At 32.7% G+C, this 15097-nt stretch overlaps 1 protein-coding gene across 7 annotated transcripts in view; it reads left to right on the top strand.

The window, feature by feature from the left end:
• Positions 1-13931, top strand: part of LOC128222090 (uncharacterized) — a 69994-nt gene extending 56063 nt beyond the window's left edge. For 4 of the 7 annotated variants that reach the window (XM_052930913.1, XM_052930915.1, XM_052930917.1 and 1 more), the window contains 8 exons: positions 3441-3493; positions 4005-4666; positions 5063-5176; positions 6796-6978; positions 9181-9674; positions 9865-10023; positions 10132-10285; positions 11866-13931. In XM_052930913.1, the coding sequence (XP_052786873.1) occupies positions 4069-4666; positions 5063-5176; positions 6796-6978; positions 9181-9674; positions 9865-10023; positions 10132-10285; positions 11866-11891 (1728 nt within the window). In that variant the 5' untranslated portion in view covers positions 3441-3493; positions 4005-4068 and the 3' untranslated portion in view covers positions 11892-13931. The remainder of the gene's footprint in view (positions 1-3440; positions 3494-4004; positions 4667-5062; positions 5177-6795; positions 6979-9180; positions 9675-9864; positions 10024-10131; positions 10286-11865) is intronic. The other 3 variants (XM_052930919.1, XM_052930920.1, XM_052930918.1) reach the window with 2 other exon arrangements.
• Positions 13932-15097: the final 1166 nt, after the last annotated feature.

Here is a 15097-nt window from a genome sequence, read left to right as displayed (position 1 = left end):
TTCAAATACGCGTGAAGTAGATGTTTTGTACGATAGTATTGTTAATGTTATTCAGACGGCCAATTCCACTATAATACCAACGCCAACATTTAAACAACATATAAAGCCTTATTGGAACGAAAGATTGACAGATATGCACAAATCGATGAAAATACTTAGAAATGAATGGATAAAAACAGACAGGAAAGAGGTCATGACTGCGAAAGTTACTGAAAATGTAAAATTCGAGCAGCACACCGGGAATGTGTGTTAGATTATATCAAAACAGTTGAAATTGAACTAAATGAGACTGCAGAAATTGATAATGATGCATTTTGGAAATTAATAAACAGACGAAAGAAAAAACCGACGGAAAAAAACCCTTTGAAATGGTTTTTGATGGTATAGAATGCAAAAGCCCTGAGGATATTAACAATTGTTGGAAGATGTACTTTCAAAACTTATATACTCCTTCAAACTCCAATGCGTTTAATGATAATCATCTTTCAATTATTCAGGAAAAACTTAAATTGATAAACGAAGCGATTAAATCGTCAGACAGCAGTGATATTATTATAATAGAAAATGACATAATAACAACACTTAAAACATCCAAAAATAATAAGGCAGGTGGGTATGACGGTATATATTATGAAAACATTAAGTACGGAGGCTCTATCTTACTCCATATCTTAAACAAACTGTTTTTAAGCATGGCCAAATTAGGCTATTGTCCATTCGAAATGAAAAAGGGGATAATTAAGACCCTTTTCAAAGGCGGAAATAAACAAAAATCGGATCCTAACAATTACAGAGCGATATCATTATGCTGCTCCACAATTCTAAAGCTATATGAAAAGATTATAATTAGCAAAATCAAAATATATAACAACATACATATACACGGATTACAGGGTGGGTTCCAAAAAGGCTTAAACTGTATGTCTACTGCTTTTATGGCTAAAGAATGCATACATTTCACACGCGAAAACAACTCTAAACTGTATGCTTGCTATTTAGATGCCAAAAAAGCGTTCGACAACTTAAACTTTGAAACACTTGTTTACAAGCTTTATGACATTGGGATCTCACCTAAGTTTCTCAAAATACTGAGAAATATGCTTACAGATATATACAGCTGTGTCCGAACAAACAATATCGTGTCAACATGGTTCCAAATACGAAAAGGGGCGAGGTAAGGCCAATGTCTAAGTTCATTTTATTATGTCATCTACATAAATAGTTTAATAGAAAAACTGGACTGCCATGACAGTGCTCTTAAAATACATGATACCTCTTTTGCTTGTCCTACAGTAGCGGACGATATGATGTTGCTCTCGTTAACGCCGAAAGGCCTTCAATCGATGATGGATGTCTGTTCCGAAAACTCGAAAAAAGATCGTTATGAATATAATCAAAATAAATGCACTGTTGTTGTATATAATGAAAAACAGCGATTTTAAAAAGTGTAAAAGGCATTGGTCAATTTGTAACGGAGAAGTAACGGAATCCATAAGCTACAAACACCTTGGAGTATTTTCCGATAAATTTAACGACATAAGCACATCGGTTGACCTTTGTTGTAACAGATTACGTCGCACGTATTTCAGCTTAAATGATTATGGCTTAAATGACAATGCAATGCATCCGCTTGCTATAAAAAAAATATACCTTAGCACTGTGATGCCGAAGGCCCTCTACGGTTGCGAGTTGTGGAGTGATCTACAGGATCATCATATATTAGCTCTAGAACGAGCCAACAGAGTATGTGTGAAACATATGCAAAATATGCCAGTATATACAAGAACAGTGATTGCGTTAAGTTGTGCTGGAATCTACTCATTAGAAACATATATAGACAAAAGAAAATTACTATTTTTCGGACAATTGTGCCGTACTGATTACACAAAAAGGTTAAAAAACTTATTCCTATTAAGACTATGCAAATTCGAAAGCGAACCAAGTGCAGTAACAGGATTTATTCCAGACATTTACAGAATCTTAGGCAAATATAACCTAATACATGTATTATGCCACTTCCAGAGGGATGCAATTTTTCCGAGTCATGATAGCTGGAGATCTACTGTAAATAAATCTATAAATAATCGTGTTGTAACCAAATACAAAATATCACAGGAAAACGATGTGAACCTACGATTATTTAAGTCTATCCATTGTGAATATGAACCTTGTTTAATGTGGCAATTTAGTAACATGTATAGAGACCAGCTGAAAAATTGTAGGACTGCTATGCTGATTATTAGTAAATATTTTTCAAGGAGTTTGTGTCCAAATGCCAAGAATGTGAAATAATAACAGAACAAATGGTTTTGCACAAAATAATGTTTTGTAAAATCTCGAGCGCTTCTAGAGACGATTTATGGGAAGCGTTATGTAAATGTCTTAGAGCCAAAGTTTTCCTTGAGTTCAGTCATCTTAAACCCGATGAGCAATTAATCGAACTTTTAACTGGTTTTCGGCAGCTATCTATAGAGGACACAGTTAGAGTCAAGGCTTTCAAAGCGGCACTGAAGTACATTAGGATCCTGTATAAATACGGATACAACAAATAATAACTCCCGTGATTATGACCTAGACTTTTGCTTTTCGTCGTTTAGGTTATTTTGGGCTAACACGGTAGACATTCAAAATATAAACAAGAAATTATAATATATGTAAATAAATTAATAACAATAAAACGTCGTAGAATGGGGAAAGGTAAATGAAATCACAAAACTATGTCTCATTCACTGTATTAGTGCATAGTTATCATACAGTATTACTAGATGTATTATTTATAGTTATCCTTCCTATCTGATATATTTGTTTGTTGTATATAATTTATGTAAAGTTTTGTTCAATATGTTTCTTTGTATTATGTTCTGTTTATAATGTGTCATGGTTCTTCATATCGGAGGAAAAAAAGAATCTCTCTCTCTCTCTCTCTCTCTCTCTCTCTCTCTCTCTCTCTCTCTATTATATATTTATAAAATTTGCGTGAGGGTCGTCCCACGGGTAGCGGCGTAAAAACACCTTTTTAAGTAGAAGGTAATAAAGAAAATATATTTAGAAACTATTAAAAGAAAATATGTTTATTATAGAGTAAGATCGTATTTGATTTGATTTGTCATTGAAAAACTATATTTTATTCTACACTCGTAAAATCAAATACGATCTTACACCGAAATAAACAAATATCCTCTCTATATATAATACAAATATAGTTAATATGAGCTCTTAAAACCTGATCGACTCCGAAAAGTATGATTGAATTAGACATTGTCAGTTATCAACATCTTTTACAAGTGCGACCAATATATTTACTTTGAAAACAATTTTCGATTTTCACACGGAGGAGTCAATTCACGATGTTTACAAAAATAATGTGTGCATTTTCAGATACTCCTCAAGTTTTGAAAAATTACATACATGTCCACATGTCCTCGTTTTACTTATTACAGGTGCATGCTGCCGTTTGACGAGCCAAAAGTAGTGATACAGCATATGTGTTCAGGTAATTATCACAATTATTCAGGGTACCCATAACTTTAATGTGTTAATTGGGATGCCAGTGTAATTTGTCTTAGAAATATTGCAAACCTGTTATTTCAAATTCTGTTATAGCTATTTATTTTTAAACTGTAGATTGTTCGGACTTAAGGTATGTTGGATAACTAATCTACGATATATATATATATATATATATATATATATATATATATATATATATATATATATATATATATATATATATATATATATATATATATATATGTTAGACAGAATTGAAGATATAACATACAAAAGATAATAAATGGATAAGTTTCATCTACGTGTCATTTGCAGTATGCGTGTTTGAACTCAATATTATCTGAAAGGTTTCAGATGGTTCTCTTGTAATCGATAAAGACGAGAAGTTCTATGTGAAAAGCAGTGTGATTGTTTAAAGATAAAGATGAGATCATGATACTAAATATTTGTTTGATGAAACAAAAAAGCATAATGTAATTTTTTAAACTTTTAAGCGTTTATGTTGCGGTACAAACGTATCGTCAATATTTAGTCCGTGGATTCTACCCTCTTTTAAAAATGGCGACTGCTTCCATTTGCCCGGCTTCATTCGGTCAAGAAGAAATCAACTACACAAAGATGCAAATGATCATTCAAAAAGTATGCCACAAGGTATTGGTAGAATATTTGCTCAAATATATAAAGGACAAACATCCCGGCGATAGCGTCGACGTTTTCCTCTCAAACAACGAAAATACCGTAAACGGAGGTCGTGATAGCTATCTTTATGAGAAGCGATACTTTCCAAAGGATACAAACAAACAGCCTGTCAGCACAAACGTTCACAAATGGGACATACAAATGCTTTACTTTGTGTTGACAAGATGTTGCAATTTAAAGCATCTGGAAATGGACCTAACGTTTATCAAAGATAAAAGAAATTATCTATGCCATCTTGGTGAACCAAAAGTTCCAGATGGAAAATTCACATCGTTTAAACAAGATATAGATCCTATTCTGGGACGAAGTTTCAAATGTTTCGGGGACAAATTTGAGAAAGAAATAACAGAAGATATGGCAATAATTGATAGCCATCTAACAGAACAACTGATAGATGCTTATCAGGCTCTACATAGGGAGCACTTTGTTGCGGAGCAAATCAAGTGTTTATGCGAAGGTAAAATTAACCCACATGCAATTTTGATGCTAGTACGCAACAAATCAATGCCATTTGCAATCTTATCTTTCGTATTGTATTATAAAAGTATGTACATAAACCTATTGCTTGATTGAGATTTATTTCAATTACTTTTCCAATAAAACATTTAAATGTCTTATATGGTGATTTTAAATAGTGTTATAACTTGCAACTCCAAAAAAACTGATTTCAGCGTAATATAGTATTTTAAAACAATCCGGATTTGCGAACTTTATCAGGATGCTGTTTGTTGTTATTTCACTGAAATTTCACCAAAATGGTTGATTTGTTTTCGAAGGGTTTGAATTGCGTTATGTCCGTTTAAACGTTTAAAACATGTAATAATACATATTCCATTCCCTTGTTTGTTTTTAGAATATAAACGTACCAGTGCGAAACACACAGACTACTTTATGCAACTAGTGTGTGGTCAGACAAAGATACATGACCTGTTTTTTGCTTTTGCTAAAACAACATTGGCTCCGCCAGGTAAATTATTATTTTATTTTCACTCTAATTTTTATTTTCATTTCTTCTTCTTCTTCTTCTTCTTCTTCTTTTTCTTCTTCTTCTTCTTCTTCTTCTTCTTCTTCTTCTTCTTCTTCTTCTTCTTCTTCTTCTTCTACAGCCTTCTTCATCGGATAATCTCCGTTTCTGGACACGAAATCGTAATATATTCGACGTTACCAAGTCTTTACTTAAATTGTATTGTACTGGAATCTAGAATGATGTAGTTAGATATAAATAATTACAGTAATATGTCGTCTACATTTGCTTGTTATCCAGTTGCAAATGAAATACCAAAATGAAGGATATTGAAAACAGTTATAAATAGCCAATTTCTAATATGCAGTACAAAAACATATAAATAGCCAATTTTTCGTATGTGGTGCAAACTATTTCAATTAGCAAATTTTGAATGTGCCGTACAAATCTTATAATATGTGGTACAAAAATTTATAAATAACCAATTTTTGATGTGTATTCTTATGCGATCTTAGTCTGGTCAAACTTCCAATTCACACGAGAAGCGCTTTTAATGATTCTAATATGCCCGTTTTTTTTTGTTTTTTTTTTTATATAATCTTAGAAACTTCGCTGAGATTAAACTTATTCCCACGGCAGAATGGACGGTCGTTAATTGCAGTTTAAAACTATGGTGGCCGGTAGCGTCCTTTTTCACTCCGCGTTATGTTTGCCTTTTGCACATATAAGTCGTGGGAAAGCCTCGGCCTTTTTTTGTTGCCGTCTAAAGAATGCAAATACAGCTATCGATTTTTTTTTCGATCGCAAGGCCATCTTAAAATATTATGCAGAGAGATAGCATCGAAAGCTGCCACATGTTTACTGCAGCGTCCAATAAAGAGAAACACAAGAACAATGTAACAATGTTATCCGTGATATATCAAAACATCTAGATGGAAGAAAATATCAAACGTTTATTCATGCATCGATATTTTCCACACGCAAAGTTGTCTGTTAATATCAAATTAAATCATTAAGCTTCTATTTCTGAAGTAAATGTTATGCAATTATTTTGAACCAAAAATTATCAATGTTTTTAGTGAAATATCGTACGATGCATTTGCTCAATGTAACAATGATATCCGTGATATATCAAAACATCTAGATGGAATAAAATATAAAACGTTTATTCATGCATCGATATGTCGTTTATCACACGCAAAGTTGTCTGTTGTCTGCTTACCCATGGTTTTGTGTGTGCCGAAGACAAAAAAAGCATGTCACGATATATGAAAAGGGACACTACTTACGAAGTTACATTATACTATCAGTGCATTGTCAAACAAATGTAAAACACATTATCTCCTTTCGCCCGAAATCCTGTCAATTGTGATAACCAGACTTAGGGTCTCATGGCATTAGGTGATATGTTTCGAATCACATTGGGATATGGCTACGGAAATATATAAAATCCGTTTTTTTTATAAAATAATATCATTAACTTGAACACTGAAAAGACGGATTGTATACACATTGTTTGCATCATCAATTAGAACATATTAATACGAATAACCTAATTGCTCTGCATTTAAATGTGAATAAACAGGTAATTTGTTTCTAATACGTGTTTTTTCTCAAATCAGATGATTCAATGCGGACCGCGAGTTTGGACTCGTTCCCACACACGGACACTGCCTTTCATGAAGCAAGCACTGGTAAACGAAAGACAGGAACATCGAATGTGGATCCTTGTGCACTTATAACAAACGAACATGCTGATGAAAGCAAAAAGCAAATCGTGGAGGAAGTTCAACAAACCTTTGGCGGTACTGTTTTTAAGATGTTTCTTTAACCAATTGTACGCACATTATACACCATGGTACATATGTTAATAAGTTTATGAGCGAACTATAAAATGAGTACTCTATTATGCAAAAAATAAAACTCAACTGTACTGGAAACATAAAAAATGAGGATATTTCCGTTATGGCGTCATTGCCCCTAAAGATTGCACTTTTTCCAAAATGTGGCATTAAATATTGACGAACAATCATGGATTATAAAGGAAAATATGTTTATTTGGTTTAAAATTGTCTTATTTTTCACCTTGATAACACCAAAAGTATTTTCTTATATTAAAGCGAAGACACCCGATAAATGTAATAATGGATGCCTTCTTCACCCTCTTTGTAATACTAGTTACGTATTTTCGTTAAGCACAAGCAGAGCTGTACAAAGAAGAGACTAGGTAGAGGCTGACCGAATAAGTGACTGTTCCTATTCTTTTCAAATATGGTGTATGCAATTGTTTAACTTTTAACGTACTAACGTAACAAAGACATGTCAAAAGCGATCATTTGAAATGGAATACGAAAACCCTTCATGTATTTTTTGTAAGTTCAACGACAATAATACCCGCACATGCCAATAAAACAAGCGTCAACATATCAATATTTTATTTCAATTAGCAACGTAAAAGAGTCTTTGTTAACGTGTATGTAAATAGAAAATAATAAGTAAGTGCCGTTAATGAGCAAAGTTTATCTGGAAAGGGGTAGGACGCGTAGGCGTATTCATCAGGTGAGGAAACGGCTGTGAGGTATTTTAACATATTTTTAAATCTTATGACTCGCTGTAGACAAAATAAGTGTGCTGTACTGATATATTCGTATAACATTCACACAAACATAAGAAATTCGGAAAGGTGTTTAAACATAAGTTTTCATTGTGATCTATATAAAACTGCGTTATCGCAATGACGTCATTGACCCATATATTTACTCATTGTAAATAAAATGAAATATATTAAATAAGACTATTGAATAGTATTATAATGTTATTTATTAGGTGATTAATTTCAAATTGGCCCAGTTATTTGTTCGCGGTCAGCAGTATTTGCCTAACTAGAGAAATATTAAACATTTTCGATTAAATATCAAATTAAATCATTAAGCTTCTATTTTTAATGTAATTTTGGACCGAAAAATTATCAATGTTATTTAGTGAAATATCGCACGTTGCATTTGCTCATGTTTTTGTAAAATGCACTTTTTTGTGTATGAAAAAATAAAGTGTGGGAATTCGAGAAACTAAGGTACAAAAAGACTTCAGCAAATGGTATTATTTGGTCAAATGTCTTTTATGGAGACTACAAATTTCATATAAGCGTGAACAGCTTTGTTTTTTCGTGATTGACATTATCACTAGAATTTATCAATGAACGGTAAAATCAATAAATCAAAATTTCACTTGCATTTTAAAAGTACTTGTGGTCTAGTCCGATTAAGATTTCTTCGGGTTATATTTTCCTGACTTAACCGGCGTAGGTTCACACATCAATTGAATAATATACAAATGCTATAACTGCATTTTTTCTGCAATTTCGAGAAAATAGAGTGATAGAAAATGATAAAAATAAGTGTTTTCAGATGCATAATCGGAAAACTATGCGTATTTAAAGTAACATAGAATTTAAGTTGTTAAGAACGTGACGTGATATGAAGGATTCGTAATAACTTTGTGCGCACTAATTGTGGTTTGTACTTAAAGTAACTTTCGGTTTTGTTGCAGTTTGTATTGGGGGTTAAAATTAACATAAGTAAAACATTATAGTACTTAAAAAACAAAGCTGTCAATCGTTTTTCCTTGAATTAGTTTGGGTAGTTCATCTTAGCTTAATAACATTCAATTATACAATTGATTGTGCTGTCTAATTGCACATCTAAACATATTGTCCTAATCTATACAGGATTACAGATAAGTGCAAAAATACTGTTAATAAAGTTGCGCCATTGTCTCACGATTGCTCTTGTTCCGTTTTAAATTTAAATCGTAAAGCAGAAGATGCAATCAAACGCCTCCCTCGCCTCCCAAACTCGGGAAAATAACTAGGAACAAAGCATCAAGGTGAAACGGGATCATAACATATATGTACTAATCAAATAAATCAAATCCACCGTTCAAATATGCCACAACACCCGTCGATAGTGTATTTTCTATTTCAACACAAGCATGTTTGTAATCCATAGGTATGGCTGAGAGTATGGAGACAAGACGCGAGAACTGGCTGAGAGTGGTCTCGGGACTCCTTTACGTGAAAGAAGGACTTCAGGAATACGTGGATACAAAAGGCAAACAACAGTACACATCGTTCATGAACAAGGTCAATGAAATTTGTAATAACCAGACATGTGATCAATGTCAGTTCAACAGTAGATGCGCTAGTGGCATGACCAAAGTGAAAAGATCATCCCGATTCAGGCCAGGCCATTTCTGTGATGAAATGAACAAAGCAATCCTAAATAATCATGTTCGACACTATCCATTCTGGATGAACACAGATTCAACGAAATGGCATGATCAAAACGTCGGTTACTGGGAGGTGGCCAAGTGTTATCTTAGTTCACCTGGCTACTTGGACAGAATGGGGCCAAATCAGGTGGACGTTTCAGGACTGTTAAGCATCTGTATAAACAGTTCGTTTATTAACCAACATATAAAAAGTGTGCAGCTTTTTGAAGAGGTAAGGAAAAATATACTATTCAAACACAGGTATTTTTCCTGTTTGTTAACAACATGTATTTCACTCTATCATTTCTATTAATAATGAAAATATATTAATTTGCATACGGCACAAAAAATCTTAAATATAACTACTATAATGACGAGCCAATATAACATATCTATGATATATGTATATATATATATATCAGGTACAATGTATAAGAAACAAGACCCTGCATGAAGCCTTCTTTGAGCTGGACGGACAGACAGCAGACGACTACCTAGACAAGATGATTACCTTACTGGAGGACCCAAAGGAGCTCATACATAACACCTTTGCTAAGCAAGCCGCTGTTCATTTAACACAGGTTAGTACTTACTTGTAATCGTAATCGATACCTATACTGCTTTTAACATCGTAATTATTATAAGTATTATTCAATATGTTTGCATAACGTTATAATACAATATTTAAGATTAAAGTCAAAACTGCAAAAACTACGCCTTTTATGACGGAAGCTCTACACAAACGGCAGCGTAAAAACTTTGACGATGACACATCTCTCAAAGAGATCGAGGGTCTGAAGTACGACAACCTACTCAAAGAACTAAAAGGATTTATAATCGACGGTAACGTTCAATCTGTCCTCGTTAACACATATACTTTACTTAAATACTTCGAGTCAGGTTATAAATTGTCTCCTCTTGTAATATTTGATAAGAGGGATATGGTATTTGTAATTCCCCGGAATGTGGTTTATAGCAAAAAGAAACTATTTTTTATGTAGATTCTGAGCAAACAATTGAAGAGAAACACTTATAGGATGTGCTTTTTTAAAACCGTTTGATTGTTCATATTGCAGTTTTATTTACGCCGTGTGTAAACGCTACGTCAGTTTGGAATAGGTTTCAATGTTGTTCAATGGAAGATTACGTGATCAAAATGGACCAGCCACCATTATAATTGTAAAATAAATTATATATATATAATAAAGATATATTTTTGAATACTACACCAGTTATTATTACCATATCCACTTTGTAAAGTTACCCTTATTCATCTAAAGCCTGTGTCACACTAAACTCATAACTTTAACAGAACGTTAAGTTGCTAAGAATTGTTAGTATCACAGCAACTTGTACCTTTATGACCAAAAGCATGACATATTATTATCTGATCGAATGTCCGAACACCCATCCGTCCGAACGGTTTCTGATCAATATCTGGAAAATGCTTAGGCCCTTTTGATTTGAGGTCAGTTAATCATCGGTCAATGTCGTGATGACCTTAAGAGAACCTTCAATTGCAAATCGATTTCCGATCATTTTATAAAGAAACCTGAAGTTGAAGGATCTTAAACTGTATAGGTAAGGATGTTATGACCATGATATGACTCCATGAATTTTGTGGTCAGTAGGTCGTGGTGACCTTCAGTGGAAATCAGTTTACATTCATAATCCGACATAGGGACCTTAAACTTGTTAGTAAACAGAGATTAGTCAAAATGATCAAAGCTGCATATATGCACTTACAATATAGGTGGAATAGAGCTCACAATTCACTTATTATAATTAGTAAATTTTTTTACTGGTTTACCTTTCTATTGTACTTCAACTTCGCTGATATTTGTTACAATAAGCGAAAGCTCTTGCATGTAAATGGTATTCAGTGAATGAGAAATGCGTATTACTGATTTCCGTTTTAATGCGAAATTGATTTATTTAATTTATTTATTTATTCATCACTTAGGCTAGAAGTATTGTTATTACATATTTGGATAATCGACAAACTTATAATCTAGAATAGAATATTAGGCGGCTGATCGCATCATTCTTTATTCAATAGTAAAATATATTATAAAAGGAAGAAAATAGCTCGTTGTATTGTCAAAAAGTTTATGTTGTCATTGGTTTCGACCAGTTGTCGTCAAACAAATCAATGTCCATACCTCGGAATTGTGCAATTTAAAAAGTGCATTGCAAACACTGAAAACAATAACATGTCTTAGATTACTGGGCGAATAATTGTTAAATTACCAGTGTGTCGACTGATGATCAAGACAAACTTTTGTTAACGGAAAACAGATAGTCACTATATGTATCACTAATGGTTTCTTTTTTTGTCGAAATAGTGTGCCATTAGGATATGATAGTAAACTTATACAGAAAATGTATAACGTGAAATCTAACAATTTGTGTTCTTTTGACAGTTGTACATCAACAGCTGAACCAGTAACAACGCGGCCATATATCCATTGCTTTCGGACAAGTGCGAGAGACTGGACAAGTTGAACGTTCCTCAAAAGATTTCGAAATAACGCGTATAAATTTTACACAAACATAACTTTAAAAATTGGCAAGTGTTTAAACATAATTTTCATTGTGATTTATATACCAACTGCATCATCGAAATGGTGTCATGGAACCATATATTTACACTATATGAATACAAATAAATATATTAAATAAGATTATTGAATATATTATAATGTTATTAATTAGGTGATTTCATATTGGCCCAGTTATTTGTCCGAGGTTACCTGTTTGTGTCTGAGCCTGGAGGGCGAAAGGAAATACTTGTGACCGATAAATGGCCATATATTGTACGCAAAATGAAGTTATAATACTAAAGTGTTTGTATATGTTTGCTAGTTTAGTTACGTTATGCAATATATGAATGTAATTCATAACATGTTTTAGTGTATTGTGTGCTTACATGTAAAACATTTATGGTACAATGAAATATCAGTTGAATCAACTTGCACTATATTCAAGATAGAGTTATGCCACTTGGTCAATCAAATAGGTTTGTTTATGTCTTAAGAACACTTGGCTTAAGTTGCAATACAATACATGAAGTAATTTGCTAAACTATGGACTTCAATGTACTTACTCGCAAAAACCGACGCTTATGTCTACGCCAGTTTGAGGAGTATAGCTTTCCTCTATCCTTAAAAAGTCGACCTCAAATTGCATTTTTACTATGCACGTATAGTTTAAATATAATCATTCTTCAAAACAAGAACAATTATTTTCTATTATATTTTGAGCCCGCAGCATTTACTTGACTACTTTAATTCATTTAGAAAAATAATTGGTAACTAAAATTTGCTTACGATATTTTTTATCATGTGTACTATTTGTCAAGCTTTCCATGCGGACTACATGTTGTTGTTTTTTAATGTTGAGTGATGTGGTATAGCTAAAACTAACAAGATTGTAAAAAAACACAAGGTTTCCTTTGTTATCAAAATTGGCTTAGAAGTTTTAAAATGCCTGATATGTATGTAACATATGCCGAAATCAATGTAAATATGAATATATGTTTTGTGTGAATTATAACTGATACTAACATTCTTGCTAAGTTGTTGAAACGTATTGTCGATGAAAACACGTGTTTACTTGTTAAAGAAATAAATATTTACACTAATTATTAACTATTATTTATGATTCACTTGATGTTCTTTGCTTTTAATATAGGAGGTAAAGATACACTTTGTTAAGGTTTTTCTTCCGCGTGTCAGACCAATGAATATCTCATAAAAGTAGGGTTATACAGAAAATATGTATTACACTTGTTATGAGACAAAATCATGACGATTCCTGCATATATTATTAAGCGGCTCAATTTCAATTTATTTAATACATTTGAGCCAACAATGGAATGCCTACGAGAATCCATGACACCCCACATTGCTCTTGAAATGACCGCTGCTTTGATATATTTACAATGTGGCCTTCTATATCCTTCTCAAATTAAAGGTGATTGACGTGTTTGCTTTTAGTGTTGGTAAAGGAAACCATTTTGCATAAATATTAAAACAAAAATGATTTTTAAATAAAGATTATTCAATTTTAGTCATTTATCGCATATGTGAACCTCAACATGTATTATAGTAATTAGCATGGCAAAAGTGTACAATATTTACAGATACGTTTGCATATTATTTTTTTTATTTTTTTTTTTGTTTATTGACATTTGTTTGTATTCCATACACTAACCTTACAATCAGATCGCACATTTATATATGCCCGCGCTTATGAGTATGATACATTAATTGTATGTTTTATATAATTCCTTTTCTTTCTCACTGTAGCTCAATAAAATACCATACCGTACATGTATTTGCACAGTTTAACATACAAACCAATATTGAAACAGTGAATAATAAGAACGCTTAACTTATGAACAGCTGTTAAGTTTTTTCTTTTTAAATTTGAAATGTTTTGTTGTCGTAATTGTATTTGTTTTGAAATAAATGCCGTTTGAAATTTAGTTTGTCATTAGTGCCAGATTTGAAAAAGATGAATGCTGGTGTTGGTGGTGGTGGTCTTGATGATGATGATGATGATGATGATGATGATGATGATGATGTTGATGATGATCATGGTGATGATGATGATGATGATGATGATGATGTTGATGATGATGATGATGATGATGATGATGATGATGATGATGATGATGATGATGATGATGATGATGATGATGATGATGCTGATGATGATGATGATGATGATGATGATGATGCTGATGATGATGATGATGATGATGATGATGATGATGATGTTTAGTATGATGATGATTATGATGATGATTATGATGACGACGACGACGACGACGATCGTCAGTTTTAGTCGAATAATTTGCGAATCGTTGTGCAGTAATCTTGTTATTTACTTATGTTTAATTGCTCAAATGTTAAAACTAGTACCATTATGTGTTATACATGTAAATTTTAATTAAAACGTCAATTTAAAAATAACATATGGTTACCACAACAAAGCTCATTATGACAATAAGACACTTGCAAAAAAATGGATTTGAAGTTAGAAGGGACGCACGTTTGAGGTGCACCCCTCCTCTGAAACTGAACTTTATGGGCTTCAAGCATGATTTCGGGGTTAAGGACCACCTTCATAAACATTTGAGCTAAGTTAAGTCCGGTGTATTCTGGTGTATCAGTTACCATTTTGCCATAAAATCACTTTAATTGAGAAACGCGCCTGGTTTTATCATCCTGGAACCGCGAATGATTATATCTTATTAATATCAGATGTAAAAATAGTTCAATATTCATAATTTCTATACTTGAGGCTAATAATTTACTGATTCATATCTTTCTTGCGTTCATGTGCGATTTCTGCAATTCAATGAAGTGCGCTACAAAACTGTGAACATAGTTAAAACTACCTTAAAGCTTTTACAAAACCCTGGTTTAGTTTGTGACAAATATATTGTTTTAATTTTATAATTGTTAAAAATAGTATCACATTTTGCAAATTCATTGGATGAACACCAAATAAATTATAAAGTTACTTCATCGGGCTACAAGTTATTACAACATCGGTTGCAGCTCCTAACATGTGTCGTTGTAGCGTGAATGTCTTTTTTTTTCAATATGGATAACCGTCGATAGGAACTGTCGTATACATTTTGAG

This window comes from Mya arenaria, chromosome 16 (assembly GCF_026914265.1).
Source record: "Mya arenaria isolate MELC-2E11 chromosome 16, ASM2691426v1".
Lineage (NCBI taxonomy): Eukaryota > Metazoa > Mollusca > Bivalvia > Myida > Myidae > Mya > Mya arenaria.
Note: the sequence above shows the minus strand (reverse complement) of the source record. Positions and strands in the feature narration are given on the sequence as shown.